Source organism: Pelophylax lessonae (genome assembly GCF_965119305.1).
Source record: "Pelophylax lessonae genome assembly, chromosome: 2".
NCBI classification, from domain to species: Eukaryota; Metazoa; Chordata; class Amphibia; order Anura; family Ranidae; genus Pelophylax; species Pelophylax lessonae.
In genome coordinates this window covers 519,199,540-519,220,273 of record NC_138769.1, presented here as the reverse complement: position 1 = coordinate 519,220,273, position 20,734 = coordinate 519,199,540, and the positions used below count along the sequence as shown (strand labels likewise).

Here is a 20,734-nt window from a genome sequence, read left to right as displayed (position 1 = left end):
CCAGTCAAGTGATTAAGTGATTGTGCTTAGTTATTGTCTAGCAAGGTTTGCCTTGGAGAATAATGCTTGGAAGTTAAAGTCATCCAATTCTGCTATATATTGGAGGATTTTTTTACTTGCTTCCAGTATATACTCACTCAGACTGTACATTGTAATTGTCTGGTGAGTCAAATAGTCTGTACAACAAACAGTACACAGATTGGCTAAGAATACAAGGACACCAGTATTTACATGCTTGTGTCATTCTTGACCTTAGATGTTGCCTGAACAAAGATGGGGCCAGTCTCCTGAAAAGAAAGGAAGACGAAGGCATTTTAACTGTAGTGCGGTTTCCACGAGAGGCGATAAATACTTCGAAGTGTCACATACATACATATCGTGCTTGGCATATATGCACCTTTCATGAAAAAAAAATACATATTTGTATATATGCTTTGTGTTTGCACTGACTATATTGTAAACTCAATAAAAGCAAGCATGGTGGAAAAATGGGCTACAAGAATGTGGAAAATAAGTACAAGTAAACAATTGGAATCATAAAATGTCGCCTGTATAGTGCTTTGTAATATGTTGTCACTATATAAAAGATAGTCATCAAGATAAAATTAGGAATATTAACAATAATAATAGCAGTACTGTAGCTAATAAATATACTTTAGCTAAAATAACGGAGAAAAATATATTCCAATTGTACTAAAAGTGTAGCTATCTGCCGAGTGAATTTGTTGTTTTGCTTGAGGGTTTAGTCGTTACAGCTTTTATTAGCAGGCAGAGATGTCTTGCGCTTCTTGTCTGTATTGTTCAAAAGCTCTACAGCTGTAATTAGGCAGCAGTTAAAGCAAAAACAAAACGTACCATTCAATATACAGGCTTATGGGATTCTATGCTGAGCTTCACTGAACACTGTTCTATAACACCTACAGCATGTGTATCTCACTCATTAAAATGTAAAAACAACAAATCACAAAAAAAAAATGCTTTTATAAAATATAGTGTGTTAAGCTTCAGTATTCAGGATACAAAAGGAATAAAAATGCACATCATCCATCAACAGTGGGTTATATATCTGCCTTGCAATAGCCTTGTGGCCATAAACATGCCAATCAATGGATAGCATAATACAAAATTTTCTGAGTGACATTTCATGCTGTATTCATAAGCTAACCTGCCTCATTCAACTTAGCGGAAAGAGAAGTTACAAGCTCACACTGGAAAGTTATTGAAATGTGACTGACATCTCAAAGGGTACCAGCCGAATACCATGACCCTGCTCTGAAACATTGCAAAGTTAATCAAAATTATGGATGTCTGGCGCCATAAAGACTTTCTTTACACTAAATCTTCTCATCCACTGTATAGAAAAGGTCATAATCTGCTTCAATTTCCTTCACATTGAAATGTTCTATCATTTATTTGCAGGTGCTGTAGTCAAATAACTTCTATAACACACTGTTGGAAATGCCAAAGCTTTAAATATAGATTACATTGCAAAAGGTATCCTTGCCCAACCTCTAAAAAAAATGCACTGGGCATTCTATAATGATTGTTCAACAGGTCCTCTTGTGACTGCAGGTTTTATAATGTATGGTTATTACCCAAGATTTCAGTTGCAGGTTCTGCAAAGTGGAGGATGTATAATAGTACTAGAACTCATAATTGTTACTTATGTACAGTATAGTCTTACATCATTATAAAAAAATATATATATGCTGTTGTGCTATGCTTGCTGGCTGAATGATGTTGTTGCTGTTTTGGAGAAAACATGTCAGAAACCAAATTACTATGATTCATTATCTCTTGTACGGGACTTAAAAGGCAATTCACATGAATGTGTCTATTAATCATATTTATCAGCGCTGCTATTTTTTTGATGCACCAGTTTCTTATTTTCCTAAAAAATATTGTAAAACATTATTTTAAAAAATGAAAAAGCTCTAGCTCAACTCTTTTTTTCCAGCTCAGTGTCAGTATTCATTAATCTCTGCATGTCCTCAGTCAGGCACAGTTCTCTAAGAGAGTGATAAGCATTGACAGATGTAACCATCAACACCAAGTGGCATATCACCAGGATGCACAACAAGTTTCTCCCTAAACATGGTCCAAATACATGTGATGAAGCACTATATTCCTTTACCAGTGCACAGATGGCTACCAAAAAGAAATGATTGAATATCTATAAATCATTCCCATTGGTGTTTTTTCCCTAAACTCCATTGTTATTATTTATGTGGATTGTTTTTTCTTTCTCTTAACGAACCTCCTCTCTAAAAACCAGTCTCGTGTAGACAGATACCGATTCACCGATGATGCAGGATTTGGGTGCCTATGTAAAACCTAGCTCTTGCTTACATTGGAGGGTATATACAGGCTTATGGGATTCTATGCTGAGCTTCACTGAACACTGGAGGGTGGGTGAGTTGTTACCTCCTTTCCATTGAAGGAATACCATCACCGCTCTGATTTTTCCTGTAAAAAATTCAGATATAGCTTAGAGACAGCTTTATTAGAGATTGTTAAGAGTTCTACATAAACCCCAAAATACCTGTATCCCTTCTTGTGGCAAATTTGGTGTGGAAGAAGCAGACACCCATCAGCACTGGCCTGGTGCTTAAGAAGAGAGCCAAAAGGGTATTAAAGATTCCATGTGGTATAGAAAAGAACAAGATTGTCAACATACTGATGGCCTTCCATCATTAGACACCACTGATTTCTAATTTACAGCATATTTATGTTAGGAGGTGATTATGGATCGTTACTGGGTTAAATGATGGTAAATCAACAGCACAATGGGCTATGCATAGTAAACAACTCCACTTATTGCAAACTGACCCAATTTGGGTGCAATATTGATCTTGACAGACCAGTTCACTTTTTTCCACATTTAATTAGTTGCACTAGGATGTTGCTAAATCTCTTTAACCATAAGCAAACACTGCCCTTAAAGTGCTTTTGAATTCATGAGTGGTATTTGCTGACATAAGCCCCTTACACACGTAGCGATTGTCGGATGTAAATATTCGGCTGCCGAACGATTGGCCGATTGTCGGCTTGTTAGTATGATGCTTCCGACAACCGACAGCGAATTTTCGGCCGAACAGAATCTTGCGTGCAGACTTAAAGAATGTTGTTGGCCGTCACCAGAACGGCCGATTGTTCGCCAGTCAGTACAGAATTCGGCTGACAAACAGCAGATTAGCAAGACTGGGCATGCTCAGAAAAGAAAAAACACACGGAAAGTTAACAATCACATGACATCACTTCTGCAGTCGGCTGTTGTTGGCCGACAAAATTCGTGTGCAGTCTTTAGCACTTTTCAGCCGACAGTACAGCACCGGACAAAAGACGGCCGATCGTTCGGCCGACATTCGGTATGTGTGTACAGGGCTTTACAGGCACAAGAAATGCTCAGATGAGTCTTATAATAAGCAAATATTGGGCTGCAAGAAAACACAGATCCGATCTGTGCTGTAATAGTCCTTATCTTCTAAGCAGAGTCCTAAAATCCACACAAATCTTTGCTATATTGCTATATATCTTCAGTACAGGTTGTCCCCAGGTGTGACGTTACTTCCGGTTCTGTGCTCCACGATGGTTTCCGATGCCTTCCTGGCTTGGCTGACATGTGGCTCCCTGGCTTTCCTATCAACCTAAACTACTATCACTTATTGTTAAGGAAAGCCAGGGAGCTTTATCAGCTGTTATTACACTGACAAGCACATTTCTGTGGATTTATGTGAGTTTGCATTTGGCAGCAGTTATCCTTAATACTGCACTTAGTTGGCACCCCCTTGTGTCTTTTTATTGCTATATTTCTAGATCAAATTGCAGCTTCCCCAGATGCATAGGGTTAAATGCAGAGAGTATAGACATAAATCAGAGAAATTAGAAGTGTGCAGATCTTGCACATAAAATGTATATATATATATATATATATATATATATATATATATATATATATATATATATATATATATATATATATATATTTATATATATATATATATATATATATATTAGTATTTAAAAAAAAAACAGTAGCAATATACATCATGCATTTCCACAGGATAGGTTGCTTTATACACAGCCTCTGAAATCAATGAATAATGGCAAACACTGGGCCAGTTTTGCTGCTTGATGACATATAATCTTTTCTCCTCCACCACCATTTTGTTGACATACCAGACTGAAAAGATGGCGCTTCTCCGTTTCTGGACAGTATTCTATGCCAGGGCTCTCCACAGACAGCAGTTGGAGCCTGGCCAGTGCAGTAGGTATCTTCCCATTTCCCATGGTGTAAACACTGGTTGTCAAAGCAATGGGTTGCAGTGTTGAAATTTCTTTTGAACACTTTTTAAACTAGTCAGTTTAATGACTAGAGCTACCTTTGTAGCATAGGATATGAGAAATAATGGACAGGGAAAATAAATGTCAGATGGAATTCACAAACAGAGAAAATAATGCCAAATTGCCCTTATACTGACTCTCAATGAGCCTATGTTTTATTGATTACACTGAAATATCAATAACTGGTTATGCTTAAAGTGAAGTTCAGCTGCAACATGTAGATTCTACAATTGTGTACATTTTCCCTTTTTTTCTTTTGTTGTTTTCAATGACATGCTAAAGCAGCAGTCATTTTGGAAAGTATCTAAATGTTCTAGATTGTTATTGTTGTGGTACGCTCTGTTTAATTATATAAATTAATGCATGTGACCCAACAATCACTATATCAATTGCTTTATGTGCAGGAAACCTTACTGTAAAAACTACCTATACATGGAAAAAAGCCAAACACTCGGCTTGAGAGCTCATTGACTGGAATTATGTCTCATGTAGCTAAACGTTTGCCACTACATTAGACAGACAAGGCCCGGGGTGAGCAAGCAGATAATGCTCACTTAATGCAGAGACTTTTGGCTTCTTAATCATGTAGATCACTGTCATTAACTGACCGGATTTTCTGACAGTTCCGACCTAGACCTCACAAATCAACACGAGAATTGGTGGTCTTTTCCTGGAACAGCTAAGATGTGCAATATATATATATACATATATCTATAGCTATATATATATATATATATATATATATATATATATATATATATATATACATATATATATATATATATATATACATATATATATATATATATATATATATATATATATATATATACTGTATATTATCTCTAGCACAAAAACTGTAGCTTGCTGGGCTTTTTATGATGGTTACTTTTTTAAGTTGATGCTATTCAACTTGACTGTAATCTAAAAAACAAAGGAGAACGTGAAAAACAAATCTCAAGCAAAAAAAAAAATTGCTTTGAAACAGAAATAAGTGAAATGTGTGGGTATGTATAGAAAATCAAGTAAATAAAGTGGATCTCTAGTCGCATGTATTTTAATTGTAACACATATTTACAGCCTCTTTAAGGTATATATGGATATCTGAATCTCTATTCAAAAGTCTTCCTGTCCTGGTGACTCAAAGGGTGACGCCAAGAGTACACAGAAATGTCTTCTTGTCCTGGTGACTCAAAGGGTGACGTCAAGAGTACACAGTAATAAAACAAATGTATCAGCAGGACATTTGGGCAACTAGGATTTTGCAATGTAAAAAAAGGGAATCTCATGACAGGTTTATTTTAGGATGTCCTATTACTAATATAAGCACCACAAAAGAAACTGTCTGAAAGTAATTTATTGAGCTGCATTTGTTGATACTTTTTAAAATGGAACTTTACCCATGACAACATTTTTAGCAAGGAGCAAACATTCCATGGTAATATTTACTGTATGTTACCAAGAATGCCATGTAAATTGCCACCAGCATTGTGCATGTTTCTTCTTGCTGGAGGCTGCCATTTTGCTGGAGCCCAGAGCCTTTGAGCAGCAGTACCTTTTTTGGCTGTCAGCAGATTGACTTCTAGTGGTTCTGATTTTCTGCACAAAAAAGAGAGCAACTGAGCATGTGCAGAGCAGGGTGAGAGAGTATATTACTTGATTTTAAACAGTATAGGCTCCTATTTTTTAAGCTATACCTGCAGAAGGGGCCAGCATGAAGTGATCTAGCAAGACGTTGTTTTCTGACTAAAAATCCACTTTCTGACTTAACCTCCTAGGCGGTAATCCCGAGCGTGACTCGGGGTTGGTTTTTCATATCAGGAGCGGTAACCCCGAGTCACGCTCGGGGTGGATTGCAGAGAGCGCAGCGGTGTTCTCTTACCTTATCCTGGCGATCCAGCGATGATCTCTCATTGCTGAGATCGCCAGCCGAGAGTCCCGCCGCTCCTCCGTCCCTCCGTCGGTCTGATCACTTCCTAGTTCCGTTCCCTGCAGCAGCAATGCTGCATGGGAGCGGAACTAGGGAGGGAAATTCAAAAAAAAAAAAAAAACGTAAAAACGTTGCACAAAACACAAAACACATTTTGTATTATATATATATATATATATATATATATATATATATATATATATATATATGCATATACATATATGCATATATATATATATATATATATATATGCTCATATATATATATATATATATATATATATATATATATATATATATATATATATGCACACACACACATATATATATATAAAATTATATTATTGATTCAATTATAATTCATGCGTTATATATTATATATATATATATATATATATATATATATACACATATATATATCTATAATATATAATGCATGAATTATAATCTAATCAATAATATAATTTTATTATATATATTATATATTAAATAATAAAATAATATTATTGATTCGATTATAATTCACGTGTTTGTGTTTCAAATTTATCACATCTGGGATGTCCGCTAGACTCTTGTTTTGGTCAGGTTTAAGTCAGTAATTACTAAGAATTGTAGGCCTATAATACATAACGCCAAATTTCCATGAAAACAATTGTACCGCTTTTGGTATGTAATTCCTGACATAATCATACCGCCAGGGAGGTTAAGTTCCACTTTAAATGTGTAAGGACTGAATAGTTCCCTTACTGCACCTTTACATAATGGCATATTGTGCATCTATAAGCGGAATATTTAAAAAATATATATATTTTTTTCTCTAGTTCTAAAATGGTGATCCCTCCATGATTTACTCCCTCATTAATAGATTTATGAATCCCTGGCTGCGTTAATTTTGCATCTTTTACATCTGCCTGGAATTCAGCTCTAAGTTGTAACAAAATAGAAAAAGTAAAACAAAAAAAAACACAAATGATGCTTTTCAAATGGAATTTTTACTTGTGTGTTAAATTTTTATTAAGTAAAAACACAAAAATACACCACAAATGATGTTTCAAACAATATATTTTTACTTGTTACCTGTTTGTTGTTATTGTTATTTTCTTTTAGCGAGAGAGTAACAAAAATACTTTTGCATTTATATTTAGCTGTACCATTTTTTTTTTTCCGTAAAGCTCAATTTCTACAACATGCAATTACTGATCTGTATTTTACATCAGATTGTAACAGAGTAAATAAATGGCAGTCAGTAATCCCAAAATAGACAAAAGTGAATTACAAGTCAAGACATTTTTGTGCAGTGCAAACACGTCGTGGAAAATTCTGCAAGTAATATAAACCATATATAAATATAATAAAATACATATTAAGACTGTTCTACTGTGTTTTTTTACAACCTTCAGGAGCAAGCTCTATAATCACATGCAAGTCTGTACATCCTTCATAATGTTTCCTTGGAGAATATCTTGAGAAAGCAGACCAACATGACAAGTGGAGTTCTTCTATCTATAGAGAATAGGACTTGAATAACGTTATCACACTTGGCCATAAATTGGCTATACAGCTCAGCTTCCTGCTATGAATGGGTGTTTTCATTTTGCATAACACAATCAACTGTTGAACAATTGTAACTTTATATTTGTTTGAATTGGTTTTATGTTTGTATAGATACAAAAAGAAACTCTATGCAGTAAGGTCATTTTTATGAAATTTCTCAATGTCCTGTTTTTTTTTTTTTTTTTTGATAAGTGCTTTTCAGTGCTGTGCCTAACAATACAATAACAGCACTAAAATGTCCTTCTGTATGGAGGTTTTGCTGTGAGTATAGAGAGTTGCTCGTATACTACTGTAACATACATCCCTAGGAATCCTACTGTTGAAGTTTAAGTGTTACTAAGCCCAGCACCCTTCATTCAATATATCTGGTCTCCCACAGTACACATAACATGGAAATGCAATAGTTTTAGTAAATACAAAATGCTAAAAAAAAATTTAATCAGCAGTACAGTATATAGCAGTCTTGTGACTTCTATCGGTGCCTGGTTAAAACTTGTAGGAGGAGTTTTTATTCTACTATGAGAAACAATGAGGCTGCAGGACTCCTGACCCTCTGTCTGGACAGTTCTGATTGGCCCTGTGCTGATCACATGCACTCTCTCAGAAAAAAAAAAAAACTCTCTAGCAATACACACCAAACTGAGCATGTGCAGTTTGTCCTCTAGACTCTGTTCTATCAGGAGAAGAATTGAGGAATGTGGAAGAAACGGAGGATCGAAGAAGACAGATTCAAACAGCCTTTTTACACAAACTGATTTTTGTGTGGGTTTACTAACACCTTAAGACTGAAAAAGGTGTTCATAATCCTTGTGCAAGAGTGGAGCTTTCGCCCACCTAAGGTTCTGTACTTGAGAAGGTTGCATCTTGTCTACTTTTGTTGGCAGGCTGAAAAGGGCGGATGTTCTCATTTGTACATGGGTCGTCATGAATGTCTTTAGATCATGGACTTCCTGTGAAAAAATATACAGTTAATAATTATTGCATAGAAACATAGTAACACTTAAGCAAAGTAAAAAGGGGAAGATCTTGAGGTTTCAAAAGGAGTGTTTATCCTAATGTGTCAGTCTTGGCTGACAACTATCAAAATGTGCAGGGAAGGACACAAAGCATAAGCAATATATATCACATTCTCTAGCTGAAGAATCAGAAACAATATTGCTATGAAACCACTAATATATCTTTGTAATTAAGGATAGGAAAGCGTCACACCATTGCAAACACAATACCTATCTTGGCTTGTCATAAGCGTGAGTGATTGTCACAGGGTAATCAGGACTATCACAGTTTTAACATGTTCATTTTTATCTGTTCTTTATAGCAGGCCTATTCTGTTATTTAAAAGTCACACCAAATCTCAATACCAAAACCACCCCCCCCCCACACACACACACCCCTCATTGTATCACCCCTCCAAAACACTTAATAAAATACCTTTATACTTACCTTTTTCAAGTCCTTGGTCCAGACACCAAAAGTTGTCTTCACCTTCTTCTTCCTCTCCTGGTGGGTGAACATTAGGGGCTGATTTACTAAATTTGGAGAGTGCAAAATCTGGTGCAGCTCTGCATAAAAACCAATCAGCTTTCAGGTTTTATTATCAAAGCTTACTTGAACAAAAGTTGACTTTAGGGTCTCCACTCTGGCAATTATGTCCCCCATTCAGTGTATTCTACTGAGGGTTCAGGTCAGGCTAGGAGTCCACCATGACTCTATGTAATCCACAGAACAAGGGCAGAAATCTCCATGACTAAGCCCCGTGGATGGGGTGAAACATGTCAGGAGCCATGGCCTGGACGGAGTTAGGCTGGGGCTGTTACACACTGGGTTTGTAGGGTGTGCGATTTTTCTCTCCTTGTTCTGCAGTTTAATTAAACAATCAGAAGCCAAAAGCTGATTGGCTACCATGGACAGCTGGACCAGATTTTTTTACTCTCCAGTTTTAGTAAATTTATAAATGTTGCTACAGGGTGCTCCTGTGAGTCCACTGTAGGGAGTACATAAATTGACTTGAATGAAAGGCATCAATCATTTCAGAAAATGGGTAGCTCTTGGTCAATGGGTTTGCAAGGGACAGTGCCAGAAAAACAGAGATTTTTTTGTCCAATGTGGACTTTTTTTCATACATGGCAACATGTGTTTACTTTATGATTATTTTTAATGTACAAGAACTACTCTACAGAATGCATATGCATGTTTCAGTTCTTGGCATACTTCTAATTTAACATACATTTATTTAACCACTTCTGGACCGGAAGGTTTTACCCCCTTAATAGCTAGGCCATTTTTTGTGATACGGCACTGCATCACTTTAACTGACAATTGCATGGTCGTGTGATGCTGTACCCAAAGAAAATTGATGTCCTTCTTTTCCCACAAATAGATCTTTCTTTTGGTGGTATTTGATCACCTCTGTGGTTTTTATTTTTTTGCGCTAGAAAAAAAAAGACACAATTTTGAAAAAAAAATATATATTTTTTACTTTCTGCTATAAAACACATTCAATAAAAAATGTAAAAAAATCTAATCTCTTCATCTATTCAGTCAATATGTATTCTGCTACATATTTTTGTAAAAATAAGCATATCTTGATTTGTTTGCGCAAAAGTTAGTGCTTAGCAGGAGCACAAGATCACTGTGTTCATCCCTTACAGAACGGCAGTCTGCCTTGTTTACATCTGCAGACTGCCGTTCTACCTCTCTGGGGAGTGATTGCAGGTGGCTGGCGGACATTGGGTCCACCAGACAAGCTGATTAGCTTCCCCTGTGGCCAATTAGAATGCGCCCCCACTTGCTATTGCACGAGATGACGTGTAGGTACGTTGTTTTGCGCAATAGAGCCGACCTGCCGCAGTATATATACTGTGTCTGGTCAGCAAGTGGTTAAAAGAAAAATATTAATTTAAAGCGGTAGTAAACTCAAAGAAAAAAAAACCTGCAAGACAAAGGCATAATGAGCTAGTATGCATCACATACTAACTCATTATGAAACTCTTACCTTAGAACGAAGCCGACACGGACCCCCGGACAACGCTGTGGGAGCTGACATGATCCCTCGGCGTCTCTTCCGGGTTCGGCGGCTCCGGCGCTGTGATTGGCCGAAGCCGCTATGACGTCACGCCCGCGCATGCACGCGGGAGTCATTTTCCGGCAATTCCCAGCAAGGAACTCTGAAGGTCCACCGGACCTTCAGAGCGCATGCGCCACACACGTCAGCGGCTGCATGCAAAGCAAATATCTCCTAAACCGTGTAGGTTTAGGAGATATTAATTGTACCTACATGTAAGCCTTATTATAGGCTTACCTGTAGTTAAAAGTCAAAAAAAGTATACTACCGCTTTAAAAATATATAATTTAATAAAAATTTAATTTAAATTTAATTTTTGCTTCACAAGTAAAGCTAAAATTGTATGTCAGTTTTTGACAAGAGATAAAAATGGATGGATCCAAGGATGATGAAAAAAAGGATGGATGAATTAAAGGATGGATGATACAGGATAGAATAGAGTTAAGAATTCCTAGAGGGGAGGGGAGGGGAGGGGAGGAGATGTGAAGGTAAATGTGAACAAATAAATTAAGGAGAAAGAAAAAATGAATGTGGGGGATATATAGTTTATAGTTATAGCTTTTACCTGGATTTTTTCTTTGCAAAGTGTCATACTTTTCTTCTGATTCAGTTGGATCTCTGGCAGGGTCTTGGTTTGATTAAATATCTATAGACATAAGAGAACAAAAAAAAAGTAAAATCCAGGTCAATGGAACAGGCATTATAAGATAATAATTATTATCAGGTACAGTATTGTGGGCATACACTAGTACAAACACACATATAAAAAAACTTACCTGTTAGATCTGAATCCAAGTATTTTCCAGAGATTCCTATAATCACACTGAGGCCAATTATCATCATCAGCTCATTGTCAAATTCTTCATAGTAGATGTGAAGAGGTGACCTTCCTGTACCTCATTTGTGAGGATGCTCAGCTGACACAGGGTGCCAAACATTACCCCCCAATTGTAGGAACCAGACGATATCTCAGAGCAATTCTCATCAAATAGGAATCTAACATTTCTTTGACCTCTGTTTGCTGTCTTGATGTCATCATCTTCATCTTCCATTGCTGTCAAGTAGTTGTAAAATGTCTTGCACCTCTGCGCCATGAATTGTTATACCCATCACATGTTTTCCCTGTGGCACCAGTTTCCTTTTCTACCTCCTGTTCTGTTCCTACCACCATCGTCTGTATTTCCTACTCTCTGCTCACCACTACACCAACACCTTTTGCCCTGTGTCTGTCAGTGTTGTGTTCTGTTCCCACCATTGAACGCTACACCTTTTACTCCATGCTAATCTCCCATTTCTTCTCTTTCCAGTTTTGTCCCAGTCAGAAAATGCTATCCAAACATCTATTTACTCCACGCAATTAATGCATCTAATGTATTGACAGGAAACACAGAAAAAGCATCAATATCTATTTTTTCTTTTTAGCCAAACAGTTCTAGCCTTGGATCAGTTTTATAAATAAACTTGGAATGATTACTATTATGGCAGATAATTGTGGATGACATTGCAGTACATCTCTGTAACTTTTTAGTACACTACAAATTATAAACTGCTGAGATGTGCAGACATATTTAAGAGTAGATGCTTATCCTTAAGGTCACCTAAGGGCTTTGGTAAATCAGAACTCATAGTTCACATAAGGAATATCAACTTTAGAACCAAATCTTGAGACAAATGTGTTAAAGATTTATGCTTAAGACTTTGTTGGTATCTTATTTATAATTCAAAATTCCCAATTGGTATCTAATGATATTGAAGCTAAATGTTCTTTTTACTTTATTTATTTTTAAATCTAATAATGGAGTACACTGTTATACTATTTAACCACTTAAGCCCGGGAAGATTTTACCCCCTTCCTGACCAGGGCCTATTTTGTGATTCGGCACTGCGTGACTTTAACGGACAATTGCGCGGTCGTGCGACGCTGTACCTAAACAAATTTGATGTCCTTTTTTTCCCACAAACAGAGCTTTCTTTTGGTGGTATTTGATCACCTGTGCGATTTTTTGATCATGCGCTATAAACAAAAAAAAGTGTCAATTTTGCAAAAATAACAATATTTTTCACACTTTTGTATATGAAATTCCCCCCAAAAAAATGGAAAAATCTAAATTTTTTAACATTTTAGGCCAATTTGTTTTCTGCTACATATGTTTGGTAAAAAAAAATTGCAAAAAGCGTATTTTGATTGTTTTGCGCAAACGTTATTGCGTTTACTAACTAAGGGAAAGATTTTTGTCATTTTTGTTGTTTTATCTTTAACGCGTAATGGCGGTGATCTACAATTTTTTTTGCGGGACTGCGACATTACAGCAGACAGATCGGACCCTTGACTGACATTTTTGACACTTTTGGGGTTACCAGTGACATTACTACAGTAATCAGTGCTATACATATGCACTGTTACTGTAAAATGACACTGGCAGTGAAGGGGTTAACTTTTTGTGAGAGGGAGGGGTTAAGTGTGTCCCTAGGGGCATGATTCTAACTGTGATTGGCTGTGGCTTGAGGTGTAAGAACAGTGATCAACGGTCCTACATAGCAGAACCGTATGATCACTATTCTTACACAGGGGAGAATGACAGGCGGCTTGTTTACATTAGCCGTCTGCCTTTCTCCCAGTGTAACGGACGATCGCGAGTGCCTGGGGAACATCCGTGGGGGGTCCGTGACTGAGCGGTAGCGCGCATCTGGTGGCGTGCGCTCGCTCCCCAGAGCGTCAGTGGCTAGTGACGTACCGACACGTCACTGCCTGTGAGGGGCTGACCGCCGCAGTATATGTACTTGCGGCGGTCGGCAAGTGGTTAATTTCCCTCACCCAATACTCTCCTTACATTAACTTAACCACATTATTATTAGATTCAGTTATACTATAGATTAAATCTTTCATAGAAGGGGTTACCCTGTAAGAATCATCAAACATGAACCTAAGTATATTACTTGTTACAAAAACAGTACACAAGAAAGAATAATTTTAGACCATTAAACCTATTTTATATTTCATTTACCTTGTCGATAATAGTACTCTCATTGATAGTAAAGAGTAGGATAATATTCTGTCTAATTTATCAAAAGTAATTATCAATGTGAGCAACAATGTACAGCAATGCATAAGGTTTACAATGCAACTAATAGTATTGAATATCTGCACTTGGATAGTTAATTTCTTAAAGAAAAGACGGTAGAATGCTACAAGCAAAACATTTACTAAGTAACCATTTGCCATGTTACCGCTTTGCCCTAGAAAGCAGATGAACCATTGGTGCTTTATAGTACCCAAAGGTGTGATAAGATACTATTAAGTAGATCTGGCCCTACCTGTGTAGAACAATGTTGTTTATTTTCAGTCTGTACAAGCTAGTTATCCTGTAGTAAGCAAGTATAGTCAAATGGAAAATGGTGAAGACTTGGCCTTATTTTCTTTACCATATGTATGTCTGATATGACCCTAATTACCTGCATATTCAGAAACTGTTTTTTAAAATTATAAGATAAATAGATAAATGTTTGTACAATTTTACTAGTTTACAGGTCAAAAATCAGACCTATCAACATCAGTCCATGAGTCATTTGAAAGAGTTATCAACTGTGCTACAAAACAAAGTAATGACAAACAGGAGCACTTTGGCAAACATATTTTATTATCCCAACTCAATTCATAATTTCAACTTTGCTTTTCAGATTGACCACTGTGTCAGTAAAAAAAAAAAAAAAAATCTTCCTCTGACAATATGGGACATTACAATACAGTAGGAAAAATTTGAGATATTCCTATGCATGCCTATTGCCAAATCGAAATGGTACTAATTATCATGTATACTAATGTGATGAAGGTGGTGCGCTATTCTAAATATAATGAGGAATGTATTGAAAGGTGGGTAAGATATGAGATCAAAACAAAACTAGTGAAAGGATGATGGCAAATAAAAAATAAAGAAAAACATATAAATGTGATGAATGCATAAATATCATGAAAAACACAATATGTACATCTTCATAAATAAGCTGGAATACTGGTAATCCATTTCAAACTAAAAATGATAATTGGAAAAAAGTCAGTGAATAGTTTGTGACATATAATGAGTCTAATAATAATTCTTCTTTGCTGTAGTGTGCTCAAAAAAGCCCCCTCCACCGTGTATCCACCTGTGAGTGCAATGCCTTAAGCACATTAGATATGTGCAGAATGAAAACTTCATGACGGGGGGAGACCAATATCCTAGAATCTCCCCAAATTTACTCTCTCAGTCCTTACGGGGAAGCCGTCACTTCACAGTGCTAGATAGAGAAGGCAGTCCGCCTTAAGTATTTTCCCTGGGGTCCTCCACTAATTAGGTTAGGGAGGGTTCCTTGATTAGATATATGTAGACAAAAGCGATCTCATAGTGTGATTCATTTAAAAATATTTATTAGGGATAAAAGACTTTGTAGGAACACTCACATTATGGCAATAGCATAGGAGCATGTAAATGTAAAATCCTGTGCTTCACTGTGCAGCTGACAAATTCCCAGCCGACCAGCACAGATTGCGGTGCAGCAAGCAAGGCTGACGTCACTCAACTCCTCCAATTTCTGTGCGGCTGGGATTTTGTCAGCTGCACAGTGAAGCACAGGATTTTACATTTACATGCTCCTATGCTATTGCCATAATGTGAGTGTTCCTACAAAGTCTTTTATCCTTAACCACTTGCCGACCGCCGCAAGTACATATACTGTGGCGGTCAGCCCCTCACAGGCAAAGTGACGTATGGGTACGTCACTAGCCTGTGAGGCTCTGGGGAGCGAGCGCGCGCCGCCGGAGGCGCGCTCCCGCTCGGTCACGGACCACCCCGCGCGTGTGCCTGGCTGACCCGATGTCCGCCAGGCACTCGCTATTGTCTGTTAGAGCGGGAGAAAGGCAGACGGCTGATGTAAACAAGCCGCCTGTCATTCTCCCCTGTGTAAGAACAGTGATCATACGGTTCTACTATGTAGGACCATTGATCACTGTTCCTTCACCTCAAGCCACAGCCAATCACAGTTAGAATCATGCCCCTAGGGACACACACAACCCCTCCCTCTCAAAAAAAGTTAATCCCTTCACTGTCAGTGTCATTTTACAGTAACAGTGCATATGTATAGCACTGATTACTGTAGTAATGTCACTGGTAACCCCAAAAGTGTCAAAAATGTCAGTCAAGGGTCCAATCTGTCCGCCGCAATGTCGCAGTCCCGCAAAAAAAGTTGCGGATCGCCGCCATTACGCGTTAAAAAAAACAACAAAAATGACAAAAATCTTTCCCTTAGTTAGTAAACGCAATAACTTTTGCGCAAACCAATCAAAATATGTTTTTTTACCAAAAATATGTAGCATAAAACAAATTGGCCTAAAATGTTAAAAAAAATAGATTTTTTAATTTTTTGGGGAATTTCATATAAAAAAATGTGAAAAATATTGTTATTTTTGCAAAATTGACACTCTCTTTTTGTTTATAGCACATGATCAAAAAATCCCACAGGTGATCAAATACCACCAAAAGAAAGCTCTGTTTGTGGGAAAAAAAGGACATCAAATTTGTTTAGGTACAGCGTCGCACGACCGCGTAATTGTCCATTAAAATCACGCAGTGCCGAATCGCAAAATAGGCCCTGGTCAGGAAGGGGGTATGATCTTCCGGGGCTTAAGTGGTTAATATATGTTTTTAAACTAATCATTTTTCCTCATGTTTTGTCATGATCTATGTAAGTGCATCTTTTTAAAATAAATATTTTTTTTAAAGTGGTAATGCACTATTAGCCTCTCTATTTATTGAGATGAGATCTCTGGAAAGTCCGGGGTGTGCATGATCCCTCCAGTCCTCTGTGGTTTGAGCACCTCCATCCGTAGATTGTTGGTTCTATAGGGATTCCACTATCTGTTGGGACAAGCGATATCCTAGAGCTTCCAGGCTTTGAGATTGTGTACCTCTGGAAAGCAGTCACCTATTCTCGTTTGATCACGTTTGGGTCGCATGCAGCACTTAGCATTATCTGTGGCGGAATTTTCATATTATATTCAAGAAATCGTTTGCTGGACACTATCCATTTAATTTTATGTTTAGTGGTTATGTCATGGTTTTGGAATTGTTTCACAAGTGACTGTCTTTCATTTTTATAATTTTTCACCACTGTTATTTTCCCACTGGTGTACTTTTCTTTTGCACAACTTTTTAAATGCTATATCTCATGCATTTTTGTGGATTTTTGGATACACTTTTGTATGGACATGTTGTATTCATCCTTTAAATTTGTTTCACCATTGTCATCATTTTTATTATGTAATTTTATTTATTTTAGATAGCGCACTAGTCCTGTTTCACTATTATATTACCATCAGCCAGTAATAGCAGCTCACCAGCATATACACATTATTTATCACTAATAATCATGGGGATACTAGAAGTAGTCACTGCATTCAGACAGATGTGTTCATAATGGACAGGCATGCACTTTTTCCCTCCCAACTATTTTATATATTATTAAATATTTTTTAAAACATGAGACATGCTTGCCCCATTAGCAGATCTAATGGGTCATACACAAACATCAGAATACAAAAAAAAATATTTATAAAAAAGCATTATGTTTCTAGGTGCTTCTGATTTGCTATCAATTTCTGTTGTTAAATGAGTTGATTCAAGCTTATTCTGAGTTGCATTGAGCTGCTTCAAGTTCCTCTTAAGGCCCCTTTCACGCACGCGGACCATTTGTCTGTTTGACGGATAAAAAAACAGACATCAATGTATCTCTATGGAAAAACGGATGATCATCCATTTACATCTGTTTACATCCACTTCTGTCAACATCTATTTTTGGAACGGATCAAAGCCCTATTTTTCTTTGGTTAAAAAAAATTAATCGGAAAAAAAAACAGATGTAAACGGACAAATGGTCCATTTTTGCATAAAAAATGGCTCAGGGACTTAAGTGGTAAGGTAAAAAACAGATAAGAAACGGATGACAAACTGATGTAAACTTTGTCTGTTTTTTCTTTAAAAAAATGTGACTGAACTGATGAAATGAACGATTCGCATGTGTGAAAGGGGCCTAAATGTTTTTACAATTTTATTGACTGCTAAGGGGAAGAACAGCCGTTTGGACCAAAATAAAAGCCTGTGTACATGAGCCCCAAAAACAGACACACATTTTATTCTACATTCCTATGTTTATATCATTTGAAGTGGTCATTATAAAATTACATACAGATATTCAAGTTTGCAACACATGGAAAAATGCATAGTTTACTGTGCATTACCAGAATGTACAAAAACAGCATTTTGGTGTGCTGCCCATTATTTTCATTGATGCTCCAATGCACATGTACAGAAAGTAAAAATGCAAATATGCTTACAGTAAATAAAATAATTTTAACTTACACTTGATTTGCCGATGATAGCCAGCAAAGCTTCACTTCATTCACTAAGCTCTGGGGCAAATTCCCCTACAAGATGCAACCTCCCTTTCAAAGTGAACAACCTTTATAATAAATTAAACCAAAAGAGGCAGTGACTCTCCTTGAAATCCATATCAGACCTTGATGAGGGTCTGACTTACATTTTAAGGGGGGCCCCAAGCAAAACATAAAAAAATATCATGAGGCCCCCCAAAGTCTGCAACAGACCCTTCAGGTCTGTTTTGCAATGTAGGAGTAACCCAAAACAAACACCAAAAAAATGAGTGTCCCCCAAAATCTAGGTCAGATCCTTATCTGAGTTGATAGGGACAATTGCCTCTCCCCCTCATCTCAGGCTCAGTTGATGTGAAGATCTGCAAGGGGGAATGCTTTGGAATCTTACAGCCTCTTTTTAAAAAAATGTACTGTCCACATATCCATCTCCCTATACCCTGTGTTCCCCTTTGCTACCCCTTGCACCCCCCAGAAAATAATAAATAGACGCAAAATATATTTGATAAAGCATTGTAATAAAAAAAGTCCCACGGTGTAAATACTTGGTTCATCATGTCGCCAAGTGGTGTGGATCCACGGCAATTACAATAAACAATGCTTGTGGACCTGCTGAAACAAAGCACACTAATTGCCAACACAATGCTCTCCAAATGGACACTAGCCATAATGACATTTCCTGTCCCAACTGATGAATGTAAACCAAGGGGCCAGGTCTACCAGGTAATGTCATCAATAAAGTGTTAAGGAAATGTACCCCAATGGCCTGGTGTAGCCATGCAGCCAAGCTACATGCTCAGGTAAGGGTTTGATATATATATATATATATATATATATATATATATATATATATATATATATTTTTTGCATGGGGTACACCCTTGAAATCCAAAAGAGATTTATGGAAGGACCCAACGCTTTTTTTTTTTTTTTTGCTTGGGGTCCCTTTTTTTAAAAAATATTTTAGAGTGCTCTATCAAGGATAAAGGCCTGGCTTTAATTTTGGAAAGTAGTGAAAAAACTATCAGCGCAAGACTAAGTGAAATTCAAATGTGTATAAAATGTGCTAGAATAAATCAATATATAAATCCGGCTGCATACACAAATTGTGTCCACACCTCACAACAAAAACATAAAAATCAAAAAACGTGCTGCGCCAGAAGGGCACAAAAATAATTAGTGATTACATGAATCAACAAGTGTTATCAACAAAATATGGTGTCCATCATATGTGCTCTGATGAAACATAAATGTTCATATAAAGTGCTCCAAAGTAATGATTAGTATATCCAGGTGATGACAGGACAGCCTCAATCCCTTGTGAATCAAGCAGGAACCACCAGTGTGTGAACTCCCTCCACCAGTAAGATTGGCCTCTCACCTTGATACCAGACCCAAACGGGCCAGCATGAGCATATCAGGGGATAAACAGACTATCACAGGTAACCTCTCCAGCCTTCACCTCCGGGGGTCGCCAGGACATAGAATAAAGATAAAGCAAAGATCTAGTGCTCTCTGAATGTAAATAATTAGCTTTTATTGAGCATAAAGGGGTAACTCACATTTGTTGGGCACTCAGCCGTGCCTGCTATTATGGCATTCAGTGTTGGTTCCTGCTTGATTCACAAGGGATTGAGGCTGTCCTGTCATCACCTGGATATACTAATCATTACTTTGGAGCACTTTATATGAACATTTATGTTTCATCAGAGCACATATGATGGACACCATATTTTGTTGATAACACTTGTTGATTCATGTAATCACTAATTATTTTTGTGCCCTTCTGGCGCAGCACGTTTTTTGATTTTTAATTTTGGAAAGAACCCTACACCATTGTTTTAATTTCTATTTTATTACACAGGTGTCATTGGTTGTTATGTTACTTCATACCAGTCAATGAATGGGTGACCATCGGTGTCCTAACACCAACAGATGTCATTGGTTATTAGGACAGAGGCAGGTGGTCCACACATCATTCAAGGTTCCTGGCCATAAGAAGTTGCCATGTTCCCCAGGAACCAAATGTATGCATTTTCCTGAGCAGGAAGTTGTCACATTTAGTGACAGTAGAAATACCATCACTCATTTTTTGACTTCCTGCAGCAACCAGAGTTGGCTTTGGCAAGCAGCTGAACAGGCTATTTAATTCTCCTGTTCAGCAAATGGTAAACCTGACCGCTACTTGCCTCTAGAGCACAAAGTTTGCTTATATGTCAAGTCGATTCCCTAATTACAAAATGCTAGCAGAAGTGATAAAAAAGAAAAGCATTAAAAATACTTACCTTACTCAATGAATTCCTGCAAGCTCGTCTAGGTGAGCGTAACAATGGGTCTTCATGGGGTATCCTGGGAAAGCCGAGGATCCCAAATCCCACTGGAATGCACTTCTGCCAGTGCTAGAACATCTTCTTGCAAGGTTA

General features: G+C 37.2%; 1 protein-coding gene across 1 annotated transcript in view; it reads right to left on the bottom strand.

The window, feature by feature from the left end:
- Positions 1-8,595: 8,595 nt before the first annotated feature.
- Positions 8,596-20,734, bottom strand: part of PCDH9 (protocadherin 9) — a 656,718-nt gene continuing 644,579 nt past the window's right edge. Inside the window, exons 3-4 of the mRNA XM_082246747.1 lie at positions 11,457-11,537; positions 8,596-8,777 (exon numbers count right to left, since the gene is read on the bottom strand). Coding sequence (XP_082102873.1) covers positions 8,607-8,777; positions 11,457-11,537 — 252 coding nt within the window. The 3' untranslated portion in view covers positions 8,596-8,606. The remainder of the gene's footprint in view (positions 8,778-11,456; positions 11,538-20,734) is intronic.